Raw genomic sequence first — 25,110 nt, 5'->3', positions numbered from 1 at the left:
CTCACCAAAACAAAACATCTAATAACCAAAAATGCAAACTGATCACAGCTACAATTCAGAATATCTGGAACATTCCAAAAGTTCTCCCCCAAATCTGAACTGTTCATCTTGTTCAAATTCAGGGATCATCAAAATCCAACCGAGTCAAGATGCCCAAACTAAGCCGCCAGCAATTCGATACTTTTGGGCTTATCCTCCATCTATCTCCTGTTCCTCTCATTCCATTTAAACCAGCACACAACAAGGAGATACAACTCCAGACATTTGTTAAAACCCAACACCGGTCTCCTTTCGCTTCCGACAAACATACTGAAACCAAAAACCCGCCAGCCTTTCACCTATCTTCCTGTAGACCCCTACCCCTGGTTCCCAAAATATGGCCACTCCCCCTCAGCATCCAATTCCAGCCAATCCCCACTGTCCCTCCCCCAAATCTCCTACTTCAGATTCATATTGAAGGAATCCAAATGTGTTTCCTAAAACAGAGCTGCCTCTGGTTCTTGCCTGATTCCATTCCTAACCACTATTCTTTTTTCTCCCTCTTTCTCCCTCCAACCCCTAGTATTCCAAGTTTCCAACTCATACACCCTCATCCTTAACCACCTACCTGACCCCTGACGCAATTGAGCTCTGCCTCCTTACATATCCTCCTCTCCTAATTCCTCCCCCTCTCCTCCTTCGTCCCAGCCTTTGTTCTTTACCAGGCTTTCCTCTCTTATTCTTCTCGTCCTCCTCGGCTTTCTTGAACTGTTCGAAAGCCCTCCTTGAAAAGTCTTCCCCTCCCCAGAAAAACAAATCCAAAGATATTTCCCATTGTTACCTCCTCAACTAAAGTATTATTTTTTTTTTTTTGATAAATAAACTAAAGTACTAATTTCCAAACTACCTTTAGGGAGCCCTTCCAAGGCCCTTCTTTCCCCTTCACTGTTTCTTCTTTCTCCCCCCTCTTTTTTCGCTGGGCACCCTTTCCTAACCTCTTCCTCTCCTCCCTTCTCTCCTTCCGATCCTGCATCAGGCTCCCAACTTTTCTTCTCCTATTAAACATTATTACCTTCTAGTCCCCCCTTCCAACTTCTTCCGTGGTCTCCCTCTTCCTACCAACATCCCCTTCTTCTCTAGACTCATTCCAATGGTGCTCCACCGAATGTCTCTCCTCCACCACCACCTTGGCCGAGAGCCTAAGAGTGTTTAGGAGCAGTTAACTCTTTCTCAGGCTGTTTCATCATCAGGCCTTTTCGTGCTCATCACATCTTCTTCATCATTCACTGATTATATGCCTTCATCTATTGACTGTGTTTTTACCAAGAACACCAGTACTCCCTCTGCCAGAAGAGAAGAGCTGGACAATAGTGGTGTAGAACCCACTAAACACTACCTATGAGTGGCTGCAGCATCCTCCCTGAGTAGCAACAACCTTCCTTGGCATTTTCTTTCCTTGTAGGTCTCCTTCCTTGTGATGTTTTAACTTTCCTTCCGCTGAAAAGATACCTCTCCCTGGCCAAACCTCCAACTTCTTCTCGCCTCCCCAAACCTCCCTATCACCCACACCCAATCTTCACCCTATTTTCTCAAATCCTCCCCCTTTCCTTCTTGAGACATGGCTCCTTCGAAAATTGTTAAAATCTCTTCTTAGCCTGTGGGCCCCATGCGACCTTAATATCTCATTAGGACCCTCAGCCCCCCATGTTGTTTCTTTACCTCCACCATTTTCATGTGTCCCTTGGTTTTCTATACTCCCCGTCTCCCTTCCACATGTCCTTCCTTATTAAGTCCCCCTCACTCAATTTATCCAAAATATCACAATTGCCCTTCTTTCCCCCCACCTCATCTCCATCTTCCTCTGAACAACTCTTCATCTTCTCACTGTCTGCACTGTGATTTATGTCCCTACTATCAAAACCTTCCTCCCCCTCACATGAAACTTCGCCTTTCCCACTATTCTTTTAAGCCCAGATCAAAGATGTACAATCTTCTCCTTCCACAACTATCCTTAATTCGTAGCTTTCCACTGCAAATAGCAACTTCATTCTATTCAGAATGTCTGCAACATCCTCTACTTCTACTAGTAGTCCAGATATATCCAATCTATCCCAGCTCCTATTATCATCGTCAAATTTCAAAAACCTCCTGCAGTACTTCCCTATCTCTTCAAATGTAAAGATACTCCAAGCATGTAATGGTATTCCAACCACAGCAATCCGAATAGCCCTTCTCTTACTCTTTCATCCTTCATTCAAGGCACCTGCTGCAGGAAACCACCACCCCAGTCTGAGGTCGAGGTCCCTCTCCATCTTTGGTTTTGCTTCCAGCACCTTCTCAGCCCAATCTCTACAGTGGAACATGAAGAGTTTAGTCCTGTGTCCAACTTCCAAACCCCCATAACCTTGTCACATCCCCATTCAATACTCACCCACGCTTCCACCTTGTCTGAGGTCGAGGTCCCTCTCCATCTTTGGTTCTGCTTCCAGCACCTTCTCAGCCCAATCTCTACAGTGGAACATGAAGAGTTTAGTCCTGTGTCCAACTTCCAAACCCCCATAACCTTGTCACATCCCCATTCAATACTCACCCACGCTTCCACCTTGTCTACATCCAGATCCAGTCCAACAAATCTTCCTACCAGACTAGCGTTCAGTATCCTCATCCTTTTCTCCATCTTCCCAACCTTCCCAATGTCAACTCTTTTTTTTATGAATTCCCCAATGTCAACTCTTAAAACCGAATCTCTCTTCTCCCCCTCATCCTTTCCTCCATCCTCATCTTTTCCTCATCGCCATGCCTCAGTTACCAAAGCAAAATGGTCCAATATCATAGACTTTCACCTAGATGAGCCAAAAGTTAAATCTTTTGCTGATAAAAAAAAAACGTGATTTTGGAGATAGAAAGGATCAACAAGCATTCTGGATTTCCAAATGATCTCAAGAAGATTCCTTCAGAACTGAGACGACTTAGAACTCAAAGAAAACTCAGAAATATTCAGGTCTCAAGAGTATTTGCTAGATTGAAAGGTGGTTTATTTGGGGTTGATCCAATCAAGATTGCTTTTGGTTTTTTTTTTCTGCCATACTTGTGTTTCTGGGATGGAGTTGTTGATGAACTTTGTTATACTTGGGTCCTTTCTGGTCACCTTCCTCGTATTTTTCTTTTTCCTTTAATAAATTTTATTTTATTACAAAAAAAATCCTTGAATTCTGGAAGTTCTTGAAGCATTTAGGACAAGAAATCATCCTACTTCCCTATTATGGAATCAATGTCTTCTCCATCAATGGCAACTCTCTTCCCCTTCAGTTATGATGCAAATGGGTAGAGAAAGCACATGATAGGTATTTTACTCAATTAACAAAGGGTTATTATTGTCCTTTTAATCATGTCAGTTTCTTTGACATGTTGCAAATCAACAAATGAAAAAAACAACAGAATTGCTAATTTTAATCTTACCAAGCCTACTAAACAAGGAAATAATGGCACCAGTATCAGCCTGGCGGTACATCTCTCCAAGATCTGTTACCACAGGTGCTGCTGCTGTATGAACTCTGATACGCCTTTCACCAGAAGATGAAGTGTATCTGTTGCAAATTAAGGAAGCTCCAACCACTAGTATAAAAAGTCAATAGCATATTTTCACATCTCTAACAGTACCATCTTGGACTTGATCACTAACCATATTCAAACCCAAGAATAACAGTGGAATAAATAGAGCTAGATTCACAGCCAGAAAAATATTTCCAACAGTGGATAACCAAATAAGAAACCAAGTACCACCTTCATGAATATTCTAGATGCATAACATTTAATTACAACATGAGATGCAGATAATAGATCAAATAAATGGCCAGAAATTACATTCTATTTTTTTCAAGATACAAGTACCTTAGTTGTGTGGAAAGGCAACACATTATATCTAATACATGCATCCCTGTATATAGTGGTAGCCAGACAATTCAAGAATTGAAGGATACAGAAGAGCAACTTGGAAATACAGAGTCTGAGTTGTCAGTAATGTATCTTCCAAAGACAACTGCATTGCAAAGGCTTTATCACAGTCTACAGCTGGAAGTGCCAATAAATCTGTGGACCTTAGCATGAAGTGTCCATGATAAGTAGTAAACCGCACCCCTGGCAAACAAGAAACAAGAATGTGCATTGCATTTTTAAAATACTAACCTACAAATTCATCTGCTAAGTAACCAATAGAGCTAGGATCACAAGCTCACAAGAAACAGAATAGCAGCAGAATACCTTTCCCACATCTTATGCGCATTACAGCTTCCCAGGCAGTCTCCCTTGTAAGGTCCCTTGTGAGCTCATATTTCAACTTCTCACCATGAATGCTTGATTGGAAACCTGGGTAGTAGTACACCTGGCCACCAGTATATTTTGCTAGTGTTCCTGTCGCCAAAATAATATATATCTTGAAAATATGAATACAGATGCACTTTAATAGTCAATATCAATATAATATGCACCTAGGGAAGCTATATCAGTGTAATTGTCACTGAAAGCATAGACATTCACTCCTATCTGGAACTTGGAAAAGTCAGCAGCCATTTGCTTATAAAGCGGATCTTCTGGTATTCTTATTGCATATTCTTTATCTGTTCCATATGCACGAGGATCGTCACCACGTAACTTTAAGCGGCCAATACCAAGAGATGGCAGTGTACTCTGGAATATCAACAATTTTCCTCCAAGTTGACTCTGTTGTGCAAGTGCAGTACAAACTGATGTTAAGTCATTAAATGATCATAATGTCCTCCTAGCATCACGATAGATACTAGTCATAGAGAGAAAATAAAACATTGAAAAGAAAACATTTAACAGGCATTCACAAGGCAACGTACCATAACCATGAAGGCTGCTTTAAGAGCTGGACCAAAAGCAGATTCCACATTTAAATTTTCCTGAAACATTGATGGCAAGCTATCTAGGAATACATCCACCACATTTCTTGACTCTGATAAATTGACAAGGAGATCATCTGGCAATGGTACGAATATATCATCCAAATCTGACACCACCATCATTTGAGGCTGTGACAAAGATGACTGGAGCAAGCAAAATTAAAGATTAATGTGGGCTACACCTGAGACTTTTTTTCTATTGGTAACAATCAAGAAATTAATTAATATGTTAAAAAGAATTATGTACAAGAATGATTGTTTCAAGCACCCCTTCTGATAGACTAGCCCTAGATACCAATCCCCACAAGATACACTGTCTTTGCTATAATTAGGTCCCGGAGGGGCCATCCACCAAAACAGTTGTTCCCTATTCATCCCCTGCCTTGGCTACCAGTGCATCAGTCATGTTTTTGGCAGATCTAAGTGCTCAAATCAATGTCATTAGTTCAGTAACCAATTTCTAACTTCCCTCGTGGTAACCTGTATTTCCAAGCTCCTAATGCCTTGCTTTTAAACCATCACACCACTACATTTGAGTCACCTTCCACCAAAACATTTCTGTAGTTGAATGATCTGCCAAATCATACACCTGAGCATGTATATGATCAAGAATGATCCAAAGTAATCAGTTCCAGAAAGATCACTTGCCTTCAAATTATAAAAATGCAGCATGCTGTCAAAAGTCAAGAATCCAATCTGTGTTCTGGGGAAACCAGGCAGTTCATCCAAAGAAGACTTGATGGTTTTTGCCACAATCTGAAAAAGGAAAGTTGAAAGTCAAAAATTGTTTCCAATACCCAATGGCACAGTAATGAGATCATGACAATTACTTGTTTATTTACCAATAAATATGCCGAGACATTATCTAAAAGCAAGCCTAAATGGATAGGTTAAGTGTTAGCCTTCTGACTCAGGAGGCCACGCACAACATTGGACTAGCATCATGGCCAACTGCAGGGCCTTGTTAGAATGAGAAACATGCTTGCAGTGTGAAATTCATTAAAGGGAAAAATAGACTGTATACAACAAGTATACAGATGCATGAAGTGCCCAAACAAAAGCCAAGCATGGAATGAAAGAGAAAAAACATACCACCACTGTACATGAGGTGCTGAACCAAAAATCATGATTACAACAATTTTTTTGGCAGGGAGCAGAAATAGCCTAAGCAGGATTTGGGACCTATACAGAATGTTCTACAACCACCTTGACGAGAGCTCCATTATAGACCCATAAAAAGGACAAGGATCAAATTCAAGAAAGAAAGAAAAAAGGGCAGCCCAGTGCAAGAGGCCCCCGCCAATGCAGGGTCTGGAGAGAGACAGATGTACGCAGCCTTACCCCTGCACATACAGAGAGGTTGTTTCCAACCCTAGTCACCCAGGTTGCAATGGAGCAACCCAACCGTTGCACCAAGACCCACCCTCCTCAAGTAAGAAGGAAAGAAAGAAAAAAAAAAAACAGCTTTGCAAATAATGCTCAAATCAGATGATCAAAATTCATCTGATTAGGCTGATTTTCAGAATAGACATTATTTTACTTGAAACCCATTCAATGGTGGGTCCCAATTCACGATGCATGGGACAGGTAGCAAGTTATAGGAGACAGACCCAAATACAGTATCTTCAAAGGGTGCACCTAGTCTCAAAGGCAGGGCTCATTTTGTAGTGTGTGTTTCATCTGAACCCAATTAACTCCACCAATGTGATCTTGTCTTACACTGCTGGTTCCAAGCCCAGATAATGGAGGAGGTTGTGCCAAGTTGGCAGCCAACACTAAAAGTCTTGCCAAACTCTGATGATATGGATCCTAATTTGTCTTTCCATGCTCATACAAGGGTGTTCTCCAAAAACAACACGTTGCACCCTAACCCGAGTGCAGGTTAACTGTTAAGTGGACAAGGGTTTGCTAGGATGGTCCCCGTAAGTGACCCGCCACAGCAAAACCTAGTTGTGGTGTCAAATAGGCAAGGGTTCCAGCATCGTTCTAGACAAGAGTGGGTAAACACAACTTCATTTAACCACTTGGAATGTAGAAACATTAACAGGGGAAAAAATATGAAATTAGTAGAAACTATGAAGAGGAGAAGGGTTAATATTGCATGCCTACAAGAAACTAAATGAAATGGTAAAAAAGCTAAAGAAATTGATGGCTACAGATTATGGTATACCTAAGAGGTAAATAATAGAAAAGGTGTAGTGAGAATAGTAGAAAAGGATTTAAAAAAAAAATTGTAAATGTCAAAATATTTGGGGATAGAATAATTTTAACTAGACTTGTTTTAGGTGAGGAAATTATTAACATAATTAGTGCTTATGCACCTCATGTACGTCTAGAAGAAAACATTAAAACATAATTTTGGGAAAACTTAGAAGGACTAATCCAAGAAATTACAAATGAAGAGAAGATTTTTATAGGATGATACTTAAATGGGCATGTAGGGAAAAGAACTGTAGAATATGATATGATGCATGGAGGATTTGGGTTTGGGGAGAGGAATGAATCAGGAGGTACAATATTAGATTTTGAGTAGCTTATGATAAGGCAATTTCAAACACCTTTTTCCAGAAGAATGAACACTTAATAACATTTAAAAGTGAGTCAAACATAAGCCAAATAGATTTTTTTTCTTACAAGGAGAACAAAACAAATGATGTGTAAAGATTGCAAAGTTATTTCAGGAAAAACTTAGAAAATGAAAGAGATGGGAAAAATGAAAGAGAAATAGGGAAGAAAATAGGTGTTCAAGAACTAGGTGGGAAAAATGAAAGGGAAAAGGCTAGATCAATTTAGAAACAGATTGATAATAGAAGGGAATTGGAATTTAGATGAAAAGATTAGTGATATTTGGCTTGAAATAGCAAACAATATAACAAAAGTAGCAAAAGATGTCTTAGTGGAATATAAAGGCAAGTGGCAAGGTACTAAAGAAACTTGGTGGTTGAATGAAGAAGTTCAAAATATAATTAGATTAAAACGAGCATACTACAAAGAATGGCAAAAAACTAAAAATGTAGAAAATTGGAAAAAAACATAAAACCATAAGAAAGAAAGTTAAAAAGAAAGTGAATGAAGTTAAATATAAGGTTTATGATGAGTTTTACCATAAATTAGGCATCAAAAATGGAGAAAAAGGATATAAATAGCAAAGCTAAGAGAATGGAAAGATAGAAATTTAAACCATATTAGGTGCATTAAAGATGAATAAAGAGTCTTGCTAAAAGATGAGGAAATCAAACAAGGATAGAAAAACTATTTTGAAAAAAATATTAAATGAACAACAGGGAGAGGGTGCTAATGAAGAAGAAACTAGTAATACTAATAGTGTTAAAAATGATACGTACTTTCATAGAGTTAGGCCTACTAAAGTAAAAGAGGCACCAAATAAGATGAAGGGAAATGCATTAGGAATTGATGCAATTCCAATATAAGTATGGAAAGGCATGGAAGAGGTAGGCTTGTTATGGCTTACCAAGCTATTTAATAAGATAGTGAAAGAAAAGAAAATGCCTAATGATTGGAGAAACAATGGTATGGTGCCTATATTTAAGAACCAAAAGTGATATACAAAGTTGTAACAATTATCAAGAGATTAAACTTATGAACCACACTATGAAACTTTGGGAGAGAAAAATTGAACAAAGATTACAACTTGAAACAAATGTATAAGAGAACCAATTGGGCTTTATGCCCGGGAGATCAACCATGGAAGCTAAATTTCTTTTGAGACAATTGATAGAAATGTTCAAAAAGAAGGAGAAAGATTTTCACATGGTGTTCATTAATCTAGAAAAGGCATATGATAGAGTTCCTAGAGAGATAATATGGTGGGTCTTGGAAAAGAAAGGGGTTCAAAATGAAAAAGAGAGTACAATCTAATTAAGGGTATGTATGAGGGAGAAAAACCAATTTTAGAACACAGTAGGTGAGACTTTAGATTTTTTCTGAAGACTAAAGATAAAACTTTATTAAAATTAAAAAGAGAGTACAATCTGATTGGGTGTCAAGATGACATACCAGTACACTTAGTCTAAATGAAAAAGATTCACATTACAAGCTTGAATCTCATAAATATCCAAAATGTTTCCACCAGCTTGTGACAAGCTTTCCAACCAAAGCCACTACCATTTCAATGCCCTTTTCCTTATCCTCAAAGAGCCTTCTATTCCTTTCACACTATAATGTCCTACAAATTGCAATGGGATGCAGCTCCAGATGATTCTAGCTTTCTTACTTCCTTTAAACCTTGGCCAAGAAGAGAAGATCTCTACTGTTGAGAAAGGATGGAATACAGGAACCCCAAAGAGGAAATAGTATAACTTCCAAATGAAGTTTGCCACTTTGCAAGAGAACAAGTGAAGAGCAGTTTCCTCGTCTGTCTTGCATAAGCAACAGTAACTAGCCATGCTGAAACCTCCACACTTCAAATGATCTATTGTGAGAACACTGTCCAACGCAACCAACCAAGCAAATGCTTCGACTCTTGGTGAGACTGGATTCCCCCAACCTCCACTTATTTGATCAGCAGCCATATCTTCTTTGATCAGAGCCAGGTAGAAGGATTTCACCAAGAATTTTCCATTCCTATACTCCTTCCAACACAAACCATCTTCAGATAATGCAGATTTTGGTCTGCTCCAAATCTCTAATTTGTCCTGCAGTAGTAATATGCAGTCCACCTCTTGATCAAGCAATGGTCTTCTGAAATTGGGACTCCATACCACCTGATCATCTCTAACTTCATAACAGTGGCCAATTGACACCTGTTGTTCAGCCAACCTATACAGTCTTGGGCGTAAGTCACACAGCTTCCCAACCCCACTCCAATCGTCTTCCCAAAACCTCACTCTAGCTCTAGCTCCCACAAGAAACCTAACCAAGCCCCTGAAGTCCTGGTTAAATTTCATTATACCTTTCCATACACTCACCCCCTAGGAGTTTGATACCTCTCTCGGTTCCAACCCCATACTTCCTTACCACCACTCTTCTCCATAACGACTCCCTCTCCCTCTCCAACCCAAACCTCCATAGCCATTTACCCAATAAGGCTTTATTAAAGGTTTTTACTCTTCTAAACCAAAACCACCCCCATCTCTTTCGGCCTGCATACCTTTTCCCACTTTCCCTTTGCCCCTTCCCAGAGAAGTCCCTCTGAAATTTCTCTATCTTGTTGGCCACTTCTGTTGAGATCTTCAGCAGTGAAAGGTAATAGCACACTTCTGATGAGAGCAATTCTACCCCCTAGTGAGAGGTATCTTGCCTTCCACCTTTCCAACCCAGTGTTTTAAAAGCGCAAGAGCCAATTTGCGCCCGAGGCACAAGGCGCAAGGCGAGGCACGCGCCTTTTTAAGCAAGGTGCAAAATTACCAAAAAAAAAAGCTAAAAATCAAAAAAAAAATCTAAGAATTCAAAAAAAAATGCCAAAAACTTTGAAAAAATGCAAAAACTTCAAAAAATATTAAACATAATCTTAATAAAAAATATAAACTTAAGTTTTATAATAAATGTTTTAAAAAACCTATTATCTAAAATTAAAATACATAAACATAACATGTAAAGTGTATTCAAATGAAAATTTAAAAATAAAAGCAAACATATGCAGCATTTTCAAGCATGTAAAACCCACAATCTCTTTTTTTCCTTAATTGCATTGCTTCAAGTAGCTAATGTGATGTAAAACACATTGCATTCTTGATTCTATGAGTCACCTTTGTACCATGCCCCTCGAGGCAAGCCGAACAAGTCTATGTTAGGGTCTGAAATTCTTATTTCTCACATAAAAAATAATGATTTTATAACTTTCATTGCCTTTTAAGAAGATATTTTATTGCAATGAATGTATGAACAACATTAGCAAATAGGGGGTTCTCGGAGCTTCAATGAGTGAGCGAACCAAAGCGGAGTTGTTCATTCATTCATTGCAATAAAATATCTTCTTAAAAGGCAATGAAAGTTATAAAATCATTATTTTTTATGTGAGAAATAAGAATTTCAGACCCTAACATAGACTTGTTCGGGCTTGCCTCGAGGGACGTGGTCGGGGGTTCGGGGGCGGAGCCCCCAGCCTAGCCATTAGACTAAAAAAAAAGCAAAAAGCACAAAATTTTAAAAAGGTGCATGCCTGGGCTGAGGTGCAAGGCGCATCAGGCGCACCAGGTGTGCGCCTTTTGAAAGGGGTGTGCCTAGGACCTAGGCAAGGCGCATACCCCAAAATGCGCCTCGCTTGTGCGTCTAGGCACACCTCAGACATGCCTTTTAAATCACTGATCGAACCTCCTCTCCACCCTCTCTATAAGGGGTCCCCAAGTGCTAACTGATACAGATTTAGTCCCAACTGGGAAGCCTAAATAGGAAAAAGGTATCTCCCCTATCTAACACTCCAAAGCTGCAGCAAACTGCACCATCTCTTCCTTGCTGATCTCTCCAATTGCAATCAAGACACTTTTTTCCAAGTTCACTTTCAAACCTGTTAGTATCTCAACTTTGGCCAACAAAGCTTAGATTTAACACCTGATCCACATCTGCACCAAGGAAGATAAGAGTGTCATCAGCAAATTGTAAATGATAAATGCATGGTCCCTCTGACCTACTTAAAAGCCTTCAATCCAGCCCTGTTGAAACCCCCTTATTCAGCAGCAAGTTTAGCACCTCCATGACCAAAACAAACAGCAAAGGGGATATTGGGTCCCCTTTTATCAGCTCCCTAGACATTTGAAAAAACTCCAAGGACTGAGAAGGAAACAGATGAAATACATCCGAACATCCAGCCCCAAATATTCCTCCAAAACCCATCAGCCTTTTGAACCTCTCCCAAAAAAACCCCACTCCACATGGTCATAAGCTTTCCCGGTGTCTAGTTTACACACCATACCAGGTCTCCCATTTCTTAATCTCGAGTCTATGCATTTGCAAGACACCATCACCTCATCCACAATTTGTCTTCATTCCACAAATGCCATTTGGGTTTCACCCACCACCTCATGTAGCACCTTCTTCAATCTCATTGATAAGACCTTAGCCAATATCTTGTAAGGGATACCTATCAGACTAATTGGCCTAAAATCATTAATATTCACAGCCCCAATCTTTTTTTGTACTAGTGAGATAAATGTTGCATTAGCTCTTCTCTCCAAAGCTTTATTTTCACAAAATTCCTTAATCACCTGCATAAAATCATCCTCTAAAAAAGGTCAATACTGTTTTATAAAATTAAAGTTAAACCCATCAGGCCCCAGAGCTTTATCCCCATTAATCCTCTTTAGGGCCTCCTTAACTTCGTCCACCTCAACCTCCCTCTCCTACCATCCAGTTGAAATCTCATTCAATTTTTTTGTTTCAACATCTCCCAAAGATAACCAACACAATAGCCTTGGAGAGAAGAGCTTCTTTTAAAAGTCCACCACTAACCATTGAATTTCTTCCCAGTTCTCAGTCACTTCCTCCCCTACCTGAACTCTTGTGATCAAATTCCTTCTCCTCCCACTTGCATTGTGTGGAAGAAAGCTATATTTTTATCTCCCTCTTTTAACCAGATTGCCCTTGACTTTTGCCTCCATCTCACCTCCTCTTTCACTAACAACCTTTCTAATTCTCTTTCTAGCGCCTCCTTCTCCACCTTAGCTTCTCTCGAAAAGTCTTGTTCTTCCTTCAATCTCTCAGTCTAACAAGCTTCTCCAAAATCTCTTTCTTTCTGCCTTCATTGTTCGCAACGTCTCCAAATCTCCTTAAGTTATTCTTTGATCAACTGTAGCTTCATCACCACCCTAAACCCAGCTGAACCCTCCACTTGTAATGCTCTCCATTTTTCCTCAACCCACTCCAAAAAGTTTGGTTGAAGCAGCCTGACATTTTCAAACCAAAATGGCTTCAAGCTCAATACCTCAACAAACTTTCTTAGTAGAATTGGTTTATGGTTTGACATATACATAGCTAGGGATTCTTGCACCAGATCTCCTCATCTCCCACATGTTCAATACAATCCCCAGAGAGCAGAAACCTATCCAGCCTTCTAAGAATAGCTAGACACTGGCCATTTGACCAAGTGAACCTCCCACCATTCAGCGAAGGTCGATAAGCTCATGGCCTTTGATAAATTCCTCAAGCCTCCTCATTCTCTGTCTTACCCTTCCCAATTCCTACTAGAACTCTACTCTCTCCCCTTCCTCGTTTAGCCCGTGTACATTCGTCACGCCCCAAGTCCAATCCCCATTAACCTCTTGCAGGTATACTGACACCGAATAAACCCCAACCATTTTCCCAACATTCCTAAATGCCCCTTGCCAACCCAATTTCATTCAACTCCAACCATTCTCCACTTCCCCTACCCTACCCCAGATTTCATTCCCCATTCTTATGTCAAAAGTTTCTAACTTTGTTTCCTACAATAGGACCACTTCAGGACTATGCTTTCTAATCAAATCACTCACCAAAGCCCCCCTTCTCTCAAACCCCTCCCCCCACCTCCTGTCTCCTCAATGCCTCAGCACAGCACCCATCACTCTTCCTCTGCAAAGCAATCCTCCTCACCCCCTTCTTCGTTCCAGCTCTTTTCTTTTTACTTTCTTCACTTTTATTTCTTTCAAATTGGTTGGAAGCAATCTTAGTGAATCCTTCACCTCCCCAAAAAAACAAACTGAGTGCCTTTCCTACTGCAACCTCTCAGTCCACCATTTTGTTTAGTTCTATCTCCCCTTTTTTAATTGTGCCATTGCTTCCTCTCTCACCTTCCCCCGCCACTTCCCCTTCTTTTCATTTCTCCCTAACCCTTTCTAATGTTTTCTCCCCAACTACTATCCCACCCTTCTTCACTACTCTTCAAGCAGCCTCCTTGTTTTGGTCACACCTCCTTCCTTATTCCTTTCTCTATGATCTGGGTGGAATCATTGGCATCTCCCTTATCCCTGCTCCCTCTTCTTTCCACTGTCATAACCTTGCTGCCTTTCTTGAACTTGGTTACTACCCAAACCCATTCTTCTCCACCCGCCCTTCTCCCCCTCCTAACCTTTCCTCTTCAACTTCCTCCTCTTTCCATTCTAACCCTTCATTTGCCTTCCTCCACATCTCTTCACTCGCCACGTGTCCATCTTTTATCCCCTCATCTTGTGGATTCCCACTTTTACCCTCCACATTCTCCACCTCCTCACCTTCTTCTTTTCTCGACGGACTGTTCGTCTCCCCCTCTACTCCCCTCCCCTATTCCATTCGATTCTTCTTCCTCCTCTCCAGCTCCATTGTCGATTCAATGTTAGCACTATTCCCACTGAACTTAGGAAATGGATTATCCCCCCTTCCACTAATATTCTCAGCTCATAGACCTCACCCACAAATTGCAAATCGACATTGCTTGGGATACCTGATACCTCCTTCACCACCACTAGTAATCTCGCCATATCCAGCCTATCCTCAGTCTTCTCAGTACCAAGATGCTTGCTAGTACTTTGGGTCGAGATGACATAAAGATAGTGTGATCAATCACAAGACGTTGCATCATGGCGGTCCTTCTACTCTTCCTCCCCTTGTACAAGTGAGAAAGCAAAAGCAAGAGTGACAATGTCAGCACTGAGAATATGTTGCCTAGTGAAGTCAAACTCCGGATTCAAACCAGCCAAGAAATCAAAAACTCTATTCTCTTCAATGTACTTCCAATACTGTTCACCATCTTCAAGGCCCTTCCAATTAGAGCTTTTAAGTGATCCATTTATTCCCAAATAGACTGTAGAGAAGAAAAATATATGGCCACTGATCTCTCCCCCTGATGCATACTGCAAGCCTCCCTCCTAAGTTGGTAAACTCTAGCAGTATTGTTAACCTGGGAGTACGTGCAACAACCCTATCCTAAATATCTTTAACGATTGGAAGGAGCATGATTACAGGCAATAAGAGGTTGCATTGAACAAATCAGCCATGACATTACAAGTGAGCTATCCTACTCCTAGTTTGCAAATTTCAGGTCCTCAGGTTTTGGCTCTACCTTCTTGCTTGTAATGAACCCCAGTTTACCTCTCCCTGTGATGGTAAACTTGGCTGATTAGGACCACTCCAAAAAGTTAGTCCCATCAAGTTTGACCATGGTTATCATTCCACTGGAAATATTTGCAAAACCCAAGAGCATACTAGAACCCATCTGCACCTCATTTGATGATTCCATGCTTTAGGAAAACACCTTCCCACCAACCAAAAGGACCCACAACACTCAAGCAACACTCAACCAAAAGAACCCATCTGTCCCACCACTTGGTTGGTGACAAAATAGAGGGAGAAGAAAATCTCCAAAAAACTCTTTAGGGCTTAGAAAAGTATGGGACCACTTCCCGTCATTCCCAAAATGTAAACCAACCCAAATGCTCTAGGTTTTGCAGCAGAATACTCCATTAAACATGCTAGACAAGGCTCAACATCAGATCTAGAATTTCTGGAAACTTTCTCTTGACAATTCCATAATATATCAAAAAAGCATCAAACAGTTGCAAAAGTCATACCAAAAATCTTTTAAAATCAAGGGGAACCAAACCAGGTAGGATTCATAGACTGCCACCATCACCTGTACGGACAGCTGACATCACCCAGTGGCGGTCTGGCATTAGTAGGTCATCCTACAAAAGAAGATCAGTAGAAAAAAGGCTTCCCAAGAGCCTCTACCTGGCTCTAATACCAAGTTGTTAATCTAGGGTTTATAGAGAGAGAGGTTGAGAAGAAGAAGAAGAGAGTTTCAAATGAGAGGTGTGTGTTATTGTTCACACCTCCAAACTTAATATTTATACCCTGATGAGAAAATTACAAGAAAGCCCTTACTTGGGCACCTAAATACAAAAGGGCAATGGAAAGACCAAAAACACCCTTGCCCAAGCAATCTCAACACTTTCAAAAAGAAATAATGCCCCCACTTAAGAAACAAAATAAAATTGACGATAATACCCCACTTAAGTAAATAAAATGGGAAGAAAATTATACCCCTTTTCTGACCAACTAAATCCCAAACAATATGGTCAAATTTGGGACTAAGAAAGATAAATAAATAACAATATTACTTCCAACACAAATAAAGTACATGCAAAACAATGCAAAGATTGCTTATTAACGAAATAACACATTCATAAACAAAACAACATTGATCAAAAATTACACAAGTGCATAGTCAGCAATAACAATAAAAATAAGGTTTCAAACAAATCCAGATATTATTTCCATGTTCAAGTGGCTTACCTCAAGCATACCACTTCTAACAGCAGATATTGATACATCAATGAGAAAAAAATATAGTGGCGGCATTGGAGGCCGCACCATATATTCTGTCGGAGCAACAAATTCCACACTACCCTTTGTAAGTTCAGGTCGTTGATCAATATCAATTCGTCTACCAGTCGCATCCAAGTGTGCAAAATATTCACCAGGAACTGAAAATGGTAGCCAAAATTGATTAGCTTTTATGTTGGAAAAAGTAGGGAACCTAACAAATTGGCATCTGATCCTCTAGGGTTAAAAATGCCTACCTAGATCGCATTAGAAAATTCCGACAGGAAGATTTCTTCTTTACTTTTTCAAAAAAAAAAGAGAGAGATAAAGGAGGATTTCTTCTTTGATATAAAAAGGAGAGGCATTATTAAACTCTATTGACTAAAAAATGACTTAAATAAATTCAGGTCACTAGTTCTATTTGTTGGAATCACCAACTTATTTTGCATTACACGATGTGTAATGTAGGATAGCAAGAATGCAAGATCATAAGCGGACATGAGGTGCTACCAGAAAAAGGCTAACTTTAAACCATGTAGAGTTATTGGTGCCATTCATATTTCTACATAGCAGTATTTTTATGCCAGCTTCAAACCAGATTTCTTTTATTTTTAGCTTCATAACCAGATGATTGTGCCATAAACTAACATAGGGTATACCTTGTTCAGAAATGGATGTATTATGTTTCTATGCCATTCGCTTGTCCAAATATCATTGATATTTTAAATCTTTCTTGCACATAAAAGATAGAAAATTAGTTCAAAATTACCATCATTAAGCAGAGAACAGATGTTGCAGCGCCATTTTCTTCCTCCATCTGTAAACGTAACATAGGGATTAACATAAGTGCGACATCTTCTACACCGAATAATGCCAGTTGGTCCAAAATTAACTATAGGTACTTCCTCCTGCACAAAGATAAAGAAACAGTTGACAAGTATATCAATGTAGAAATAACAGCAATTTATAGGACATTTAAAGTTCTAAACCAATAGAACTAGCCATACTGAGCAGCAGCAATACTGACCCCATCAGGTGCTTTGGCAAGAGGATGAATAACCACTCCAAGAGGAAAATGCCATCTCGAAAGCAATGATTGGGAGTTTGGTATTGCACTTGTTGTAAGCCGTAAATATCTTAAATGACAATTTAAGGGATACATATTGGCTAAGGAACTTGGCGCCACATCACCATCCAAAGGCCTAGGCAATGCTTTGAAATCAAGTCCAGGATCAATTGATCCTGGAGCCGACCCAACTGATAGTGACTGAAACTCCTCTACCAAATTTTGTATGCCACCAACAGGAGGCCCCCCACCAGTATGCTGCATTTGTTCCCTTGAACTTAGACCCACAGGAGCTGCCAGGGGTGGGGGTGATACATAACCTCCTTGGTGAGCAAGAAAGGGAGGAGACTGCACTGGTGGAACTTGTGAAACCAGGTTAGCTTGTCTAGTGGGATATCCATGTAAAGATGACTGTGAAGCTGGCCTGGGAGCAATAAATGATGACTCTAAAGGAGAACTGGGAAAACTCCCTCTTGGTGGTTGAAGATTCAAACTTTGAGGTGGTTGTCCCATAGGCACTGATGGAATCTGAGGTTGTGGGTGGAAGGAACCAGGTGGAGCTAGAACATGCTGCCCTGTAGAAGGAAGAACTGGTGGGAGTAAAACAGGCTGCCCAGTAGGTGGACCATTTGCGCTGGATATCAGTTGAGTTGATGCAGGACCAGGAAAACGTTGATAAGTGCCTAAATTTGGTGAGGCATAAGCTGATGGTGGAGAAGACATAGAAGGACCATTAAATCCAGCAGGTGTGTTAGCTCTATAACCAGAGCCCTCTGATCCCACCACAAGCCCAGAGGATAGAAAGGGCATCGTTGTCTGTGGAGCAGCTGTAAACGGTGAGATGGCAGGTCTTCCTGGGTAAGTGGATGGTCCAGGCCTTTCACTCGCCATTGGTTGTATTTCACTTACTTGTCCTTTTGCTTGTTATAGGCCACATCTGGAACCTGACAACAAAAATAAACATCTCAATAAAATGTCTGCACTTGATCATAATTCATAAAGAACAGAAATATATATACATAATAAAATTCTTAAGACTCTGTTTATAATGACTTTTTGAACTGTATGTTTTATTGTTTTGTGTTTTAGTGGATAAAATAATTAAATAATTAAATATCTGAGGGTATAATGATCAACCAACTTAGCTTCATCCATTAAGGTGCTTATAATAGATGCAAGCCCTTAAATGCTTCGCGGATTTTTCTCTTTTGTTCCTTCTTTTTACTTTTCAAAATCACTCCACAGAACTGTAGTTATAGAACTTCTCTTGTAAGAGAAATTTGAAAGCATAGAAATCAGAAATACCAAAGTTTTCATGAGAAAAAAACACCACTTCGATTGTTACACAAGGGGGGTGAGAGATCATGGGTTGTGAGAAACAACCAATATTTATGGTCTAAACACACAATTTTAGCTGTTAAAGGTGTGTTGGCTTGCGACTTGTGCTTTTAAAACACTGACCTGTACTATTTATGTGTCAACCATGCCTATCTATTTTGTTTGGACCCACCATCTAGGTGTTAAACAACTCACTTTATCTAAAAAAATGAAACCCACAATTATTAATATAAAAAAAAAAGAACAGAACCCACATCAATGTAATGTATTGGAAGTCTTTGCACTAGGTTTTCATTTGAGATTTTTTTTTTTTCTTTTCTTGAAAATGCTAGGTATTGAATTCAAAATTATCTATCCGAAAACTTACATACCCAATAAACACTAAGGCACTGTATATTCAGAATATATAAGAGTATATCTTAACTAGCAATGCTGTTTACAAAAAGAGTATTAGTAAAAACCGTTGAATAATAGGCCAAGATTGGAAGGAATGGATTAGACCAGGCTGTTTGAAGAACAAGTAAATTGGTTAGAAATAGATTTTAGTGAAGAGGAGATCAGACAGACGGTGTTTTCAATGGATAGATCCAAAGCACCTGGTCCAAATGGCTGCACCATGACTTTCTATTAGGACTGTTGGGATGTGGTTAAAGAAGACCTTGTTGAGGAGTTTCATGAATTTGCAAACAATAATAAGGTAAGCCCTGGAGTTAATGCTACCTTCTTAAACCTAATCCCAAAGAAGATAGATGCAAAGGATCCAAAGGATACTAGGCCAATTAGCTTGGTGACAAGCACCTATAAAATCCTAGCTAAAGTGTTATCTTTGAGGATTTGAGTAGTGTTGCCCTCCATCATTAGTCAAGTACAAGGTGCCTTCGTGCAGGGAAGGCAAATAACGGATCAGATCCTAATAGCAAATGAGTGTGTGAAGGACATGAGAAAGTCGGGCAATCAAGATTTTGTTTGTAAGCTGGATTTAGAAAAGGCCTATGATCTTGTGGATTGGAGCTTTTTACTAGAGGTCCTTGCATGTTGTGGGTTTGGAGATAGATGGTGCAATTGGGTAAAGGATTGTATTAGTTCCTGCCATTACTTAATTTTGATTAATGGGGTGTGGTCAAGGATTTTTTCCCAGCACGTAGAGGCCTTAAATAAGGTGACCCCCTCTCCCCTTTTCTATTCACCTTAGTTGTAGATGTCTTCAATAGATTAATTTATAAGGCAGATAGGGAAGAGGAAGTGAGAGGTTGGAGGGTAGGAAGGAACAATGTCCGAGTGACCCACCTATAGTTTGTCGATGAAATCATAATTTTCTGTGAAGGGGGTGATAGGCAAAATGTGAGGAATTTCAAAGCTCTGTTATAGCACTTTGAGAATGTCTCCAATTTGAAGATAAACATGGACAAGAGTTGTGTGGTGGATGTTAATATGAATGAGAGGGATCTTGAGTCTGTGGCAGATTGTTTAGGTTGTCCCAATTTGAAGATAAACATGGACAAGAGTTGTGTGGTGGATGTTAATATGAATGAGGGGGATCTTGAGTCTGTGGCAGATTGTTTAGGTTGTCCCATTTCTTCTTGGCCCTTGCAGTACCTAGGTCTCCCTCTAGGAGCCAATCCAAAGGAGAGTAGTTTTTGGACCCCAGTTTCGAAAAAGTTTGAGAAAAGATTAGCTTCCTGGAAAAAGAACCATACCTCTCTAAGGGGCAGAGTGACCTTATTGAGAGCAACCCTAGCAGACCTACCGGTCTATTATTTCTCTATCTTTAGGATTCCTATTAGGGAGGCTAAGAAAATGGAGAGATCAACGAGAAATTTTCTTTGGGAGCTAGGGAAGGAAAAGAAAGATCATTTAATTAACTGGGAAATAGTTTGTAGGAGTAAAGAGGAGGGTGGATTGGGATTAGGAAGAGTTCTCAAGAATAAAGCTCTCTTAGGAAAATGGTTGTAGAGGTGGCCCATAGAAAGGGAGAGGATGTGACATGAAATGACAGCTAGTATACATGGTAGGTTGGAAAATGGATGGGATGCTGGTGTATCGCATCGAGCTACGTTGGCAACTCCTTGGAAAGCAATCCAGAGTATCCTCCCTCAATTTCTCAATTTTGTCAGGTATGATGTCAACTCTGTTAACTCTATTTTATTTTGGGAAGACATTTGGGTGGGTAGCTTTGCCCTTAAGGATCAGTTTCCTTCTCTCTATTCCCTTTCCCTCTACAAGGAAAAAGCTATCTGTCATTTTCTTCCAACACCTATCTCACCCTCCTTAAGCTGGGACTTTGGTTTTCGTAGGGGCTTGAGGCCTTGAGGGATGATGAACTTATTAGCGTTTCAGACCTATTGTCTCTTCTTGGCAGTGTTTTTTTGGACCCTCTTAGATTGGATGTGAGATTGTGGTCCCCTCATCCAAAAGGTTACTTCACATGTGCTTCCTTTTCTAAGGTTCTTTGCTCTTCCCCGGTACAGTTGGGTTTTTCGACTGAGGAGATATGGTATAGACCTGTTCCACCTAAAATTATTATTTTCTGCTGGGAGGTGTTTTATAGAAAGATCAATACCTTGGACTGCTTGCAGAAGAAAAGGCCTTTCATGTGTTTGTCCCCTAACTAGTGTGTACTTTGCAGGGCTAGTGGTGAGGATTGTTTCCACTTACTATTATCTTGTTCTTTTTCTATTGCTATTTGGAGTTGGATTTTTGCTTTGTTTGGGTGCAGGTGGAATCTGACAACAGATGTGTCAACTATTTGATCCTTCCTTTTTTGTGTGGCCCACAAAAAAAGGTAGAACTATGTGGAGATGTATTAGAGCAGTTGCCTTGTGGACAATTTGGGAAGAAAGAAATGCAAGGTTATTCAAAGAAAAGGAAAGAAGCATTCAGGCTGTAGAGGAATATATTTTGACCAGGGCCATTCATTGGTTGAAAACTCTAGACTCCTTTCACACCTTTTCTTTTGATGAAATTTGGAGAAACTGGATAGTTGTGGCCAATAGTCATACGAGGAAGCACAGGATATCTACAGTGTGGGTGCCTCTGTCTGAAGGTTGGGTAAAGCTGAATTTTGATGGTAGCAGCCAAGGAAATCCAGGCCCAATGGGGATAGGAGGGGTGCTAAGAGATAAGGACAGTAACATCTTAGACTTGTTTTCAGTCCCCACGGGAATAGGAGACTCTAATAGAACTGAGATATTAGCGGTTGTACAAGGTATTCAGATTGCAAACCAATTAGGAGTTCAGAACATGGTAATTGAAGGAAACTCCAAAGTTGTTGGGGGATGGTTGACAGGTCCAGGCTCAGCTATATGGCGATAGAGAGACTTATTGAGGAGAGTTAATTGGTTCACAAGAAGCATGACTATTACCTCTCTTTGGGTGGGAAGGACAGCAAATACCTTAGTGGATGGGTTGGCTAAGAAAGGAGCCTCAAGGGAACATTTATTTTGGGCTGCACTATAATTTTTATTTCTGTTTTAGCTTGATGTAATACTTTGATAGGAGAGGTAACAGCCCGTGCCTCTCCATGGGTATCTTGTAATGCTTTAATATAATAAAAATTAATTTTTATAATTTATAACTTAAAAGTATGAAAAATATAAATTAGATTTGAGTTTTTTTATCAAAATTATATTTGAGTTTTCATATATATCTTATATTAAAAAGAAGATTATAAGTTTTTTTGGGTTGTTTTATACCCATAATAATTAAAGAGCTTAATTAAGTGGTTATGCTGTTTCATTTAATGTAATAAAATAGCACTTTAATTGATCAAAAAAAATAAAATAGCACTTTAATTGATCAAAAAAAATAAAATAGCACTTTAATAATAAATATTTTTACATTAAAAGGTTTTCTGCAAGCATGACAGCACATCAAATTTGAAAATATATTTCGAAGGATGGTAGGCATTACCATGCATCATGAATGAATCACCGTTGACACCTTGGTTAGGTCTTGTAAGCCAACAGGTTTAACTAATTGAAACCCAGAACAGATGGAACCACCAAAAACAAATACAACCAAAATCTGATGCCAGAACAGAATGCAATCAGTGAATAGTGGTTGACACCTTGATTTCAAGCGCACAACAGCCAAAACAACCACCACCAAAACAAATACAACCAAAAAAGCTAAACCTAAACCAAAAATCCTTCATGATCTTCGCTATACACTTTTAACTATCGAAAAATCTAAGTAAATACCAACATAAGCATACTAAGTTTCCTGCTAAACCCTAAATAAACAACAAAAGTAGGAGTTAAGTAGGGAAGGAATTACCAAAAGCAAGAGACCAATATCCAATTCTCCTTGACTCCAATTGCAACCACAACCAGAGAGGAAATAGAACTAAAACCTAAAGTTTTAATCCAACTTGTTCACGCCCATAAATCCAACAGAGCAATGCTTAAGAATAAACTTACTCAGAGTTTTTTTCCTTCTCCCCAATTGCATATCGTGAGCCTCTCGCTCAAGCTTTGTTTTGCACTCTTTGCTGATCCTCCACCTCTCCCTCTCCCTTTCTTTTAGTCGTTCGCTCTCTTTTGCGCATGGTAGAGAGAAGAGAAAAAAAAAAAAAGGAAGAAGTAGGGCTGTCATCGGTACCCGAAGCCCGAGATCCATATAGTTGTTCATGGGTCGGGTCATGTCGGAGACATGGTGTGTTAAGTCCGACTCGGTTTTAATTGGTTTCATATGATAGACCCAGAACTGTCGGAGCTGTTGGTCGGGACAATCGGGTCTGACCGGATTAAAAGAGGTAGATGGAATGAAATTTGGCCCATAATCCGGAGTGCAAATGGATCAGATGATGATCCGATTCGAGATCCAGTCCTGTTTGATCGAATTTGAATCACCTTGTTCAATTCTTTGGATCGGATAACAGGATTCGATCAGATAATTCAGATTCCCCCATTTTTATATTATATTTTATAAATTTGTTATATTATTTTTTTATATAAAACATGTTATGAAAATAATTTAAAAATACATATATTTTTTTGTTTTTTATTTTATTTAAATTAGTATATTTATTTATTTTTAATAATTTATTAATTTAAAATAACAAATTGAATCGGATTAGGTCCAAAGATCTAACTTACCCAATGATTCGAATTCAAATCTAGTCCTATTATATTTAATTGAATCTTCGGATTAAATCGAATCTAACATGAAAAGTATCGAATCAGATTCAAATATATCTTAATTCAAATCCGATCCAATTCATTTGCATCCCTATTCAATTCCGAACCTTATGAAAATTCACCTTAGGAATCATTAACAAAAGTTTATAACCAAACAACCCCTAAATGGTCAATCATCCTTATTAAATGTTTTTTTATTAAAAATATAACATAGGAGATGGGACTATAAGGATAAGGTAAAAAAAGACATTGGTGCTAACTAAGCACCTATCGTGACAATACACGAGTCGTCGGTTCTTGACATGCATACACTTAACATGTCACCTCAAGAACCACCTCGTCTACCTCAAACTTAACAATCTCCTCGTATCTGACCACGTTAGCACTTTTAAGTACAACTCGGTGACAGAGTTGAACCATAGAAAACAAATGGCAATGATCAATGAACCACCTATTGGCGCTATGGCACAGTAAAATAAGTGTTTAGAGCAAGGTTTTTAAAATCAAACTGGACAATGAACCGGTTAAAGGTCCGGTTCTTGGTCTGATAAAAAATAAAAAATTAAAAAAAATAAAAACAGCCAAAATCTCTAAACGGTTCGAACGCCTGAGTCAATGGTTTGCTGACCAAGTTAATGTTTTGAGGCAAATTAACGGTTTTGGAGTAAAATGGAACCAGTCACCGGTTTTTCGGTCCGACTGTCCGATCCCATCTGATTTTGAAAACCATGGTACAGAGATCTCAGACTCAAGTTGCAAGCCAACTAGAAAGTATTCCCCTATAAATAGGTATGCATTTATTCTTTTAGCCAAGGCATCAATCACACTTTTCACCTCACACAACCTCATACTTGCTCACCTCATCTCATCTCCAATTCATTTGACTTGACTGTCGGAGTCCTCACCCTGGAATATTACCCCCGGCCGTCCAACTAGATGACTACGATTACAAGAGCATACGAGGTCCAATGTGTGCACCAAATCATATTCCTTCTTAGTGGTGACCCTTTAGAACATCATCAATTGGCGTCCTTTTAAGGAAAGTTTGAATGAAATGTCAATTTCCCTCTCTTTCATGAGAATGTCGAACTATAAACAACCCAAAATCCCTCCATACAGATCTCATTATGCCTCTTCCCCATGGAGGCAACCACCCCTCCCAACATCCACATCACAACCAAAAGGGGTTACTGATGAGCAATTTGATACTTTAATGAATATGGTGTAAGATCTCTCAATAAGGTTGCAGGAATGAAAGTAGCTTAAGGAAGATCCATCTTCACTGCATCGCAATGAGGGCCACATCACCCATTAGGCAACAATCCTCCAATTCACGTCCTACCAGCAATGTGCACCACTCCTCAAAGAAAAGGAGTGTAGATACCTCATTTTTGTGCCCTTTAGTATTTCTACAACACTTCAAACTTCAAACATT

General features: G+C 39.4%; 1 protein-coding gene across 6 annotated transcripts in view; it reads right to left on the bottom strand.

The window, feature by feature from the left end:
- The window catches only part of LOC104610113 (protein transport protein SEC24 A-like), a 64,132-nt gene extending 41,006 nt beyond the window's left edge, over positions 1 to 23,126 (bottom strand). For 3 of the 6 annotated variants that reach the window (XM_010276592.3, XM_010276587.3, XM_010276589.3), the window contains exons 1-10: positions 22,813 to 23,084; positions 17,161 to 18,143; positions 16,903 to 17,041; positions 16,104 to 16,294; positions 5,550 to 5,657; positions 4,842 to 5,045; positions 4,467 to 4,698; positions 4,240 to 4,389; positions 3,960 to 4,116; positions 3,439 to 3,566 (exon numbers count right to left, since the gene is read on the bottom strand). In XM_010276592.3, coding sequence (XP_010274894.1) covers positions 3,439 to 3,566; positions 3,960 to 4,116; positions 4,240 to 4,389; positions 4,467 to 4,698; positions 4,842 to 5,045; positions 5,550 to 5,657; positions 16,104 to 16,294; positions 16,903 to 17,041; positions 17,161 to 18,090 — 2,239 coding nt within the window. In that variant the 5' untranslated portion in view covers positions 18,091 to 18,143; positions 22,813 to 23,084. Of the gene's footprint in view, positions 1 to 3,438; positions 3,567 to 3,959; positions 4,117 to 4,239; positions 4,390 to 4,466; positions 4,699 to 4,841; positions 5,046 to 5,549; positions 5,658 to 16,103; positions 16,295 to 16,902; positions 17,042 to 17,160; positions 18,144 to 22,446; positions 22,561 to 22,812 lie in introns of all 6 variants that reach the window. The other 3 variants (XM_088902550.1, XM_010276588.3, XM_088902551.1) reach the window with 3 other exon arrangements.
- Between the last annotated feature and the right edge of the window lie 1,984 nt (positions 23,127 to 25,110).

This window comes from Nelumbo nucifera, chromosome 4 (assembly GCF_055504915.1).
Source record: "Nelumbo nucifera cultivar China Antique chromosome 4, China Antique-T2T, whole genome shotgun sequence".
NCBI classification, from domain to species: Eukaryota; Viridiplantae; Streptophyta; class Magnoliopsida; order Proteales; family Nelumbonaceae; genus Nelumbo; species Nelumbo nucifera.
This window is presented reverse-complemented; position numbering and strand designations above follow the sequence as displayed.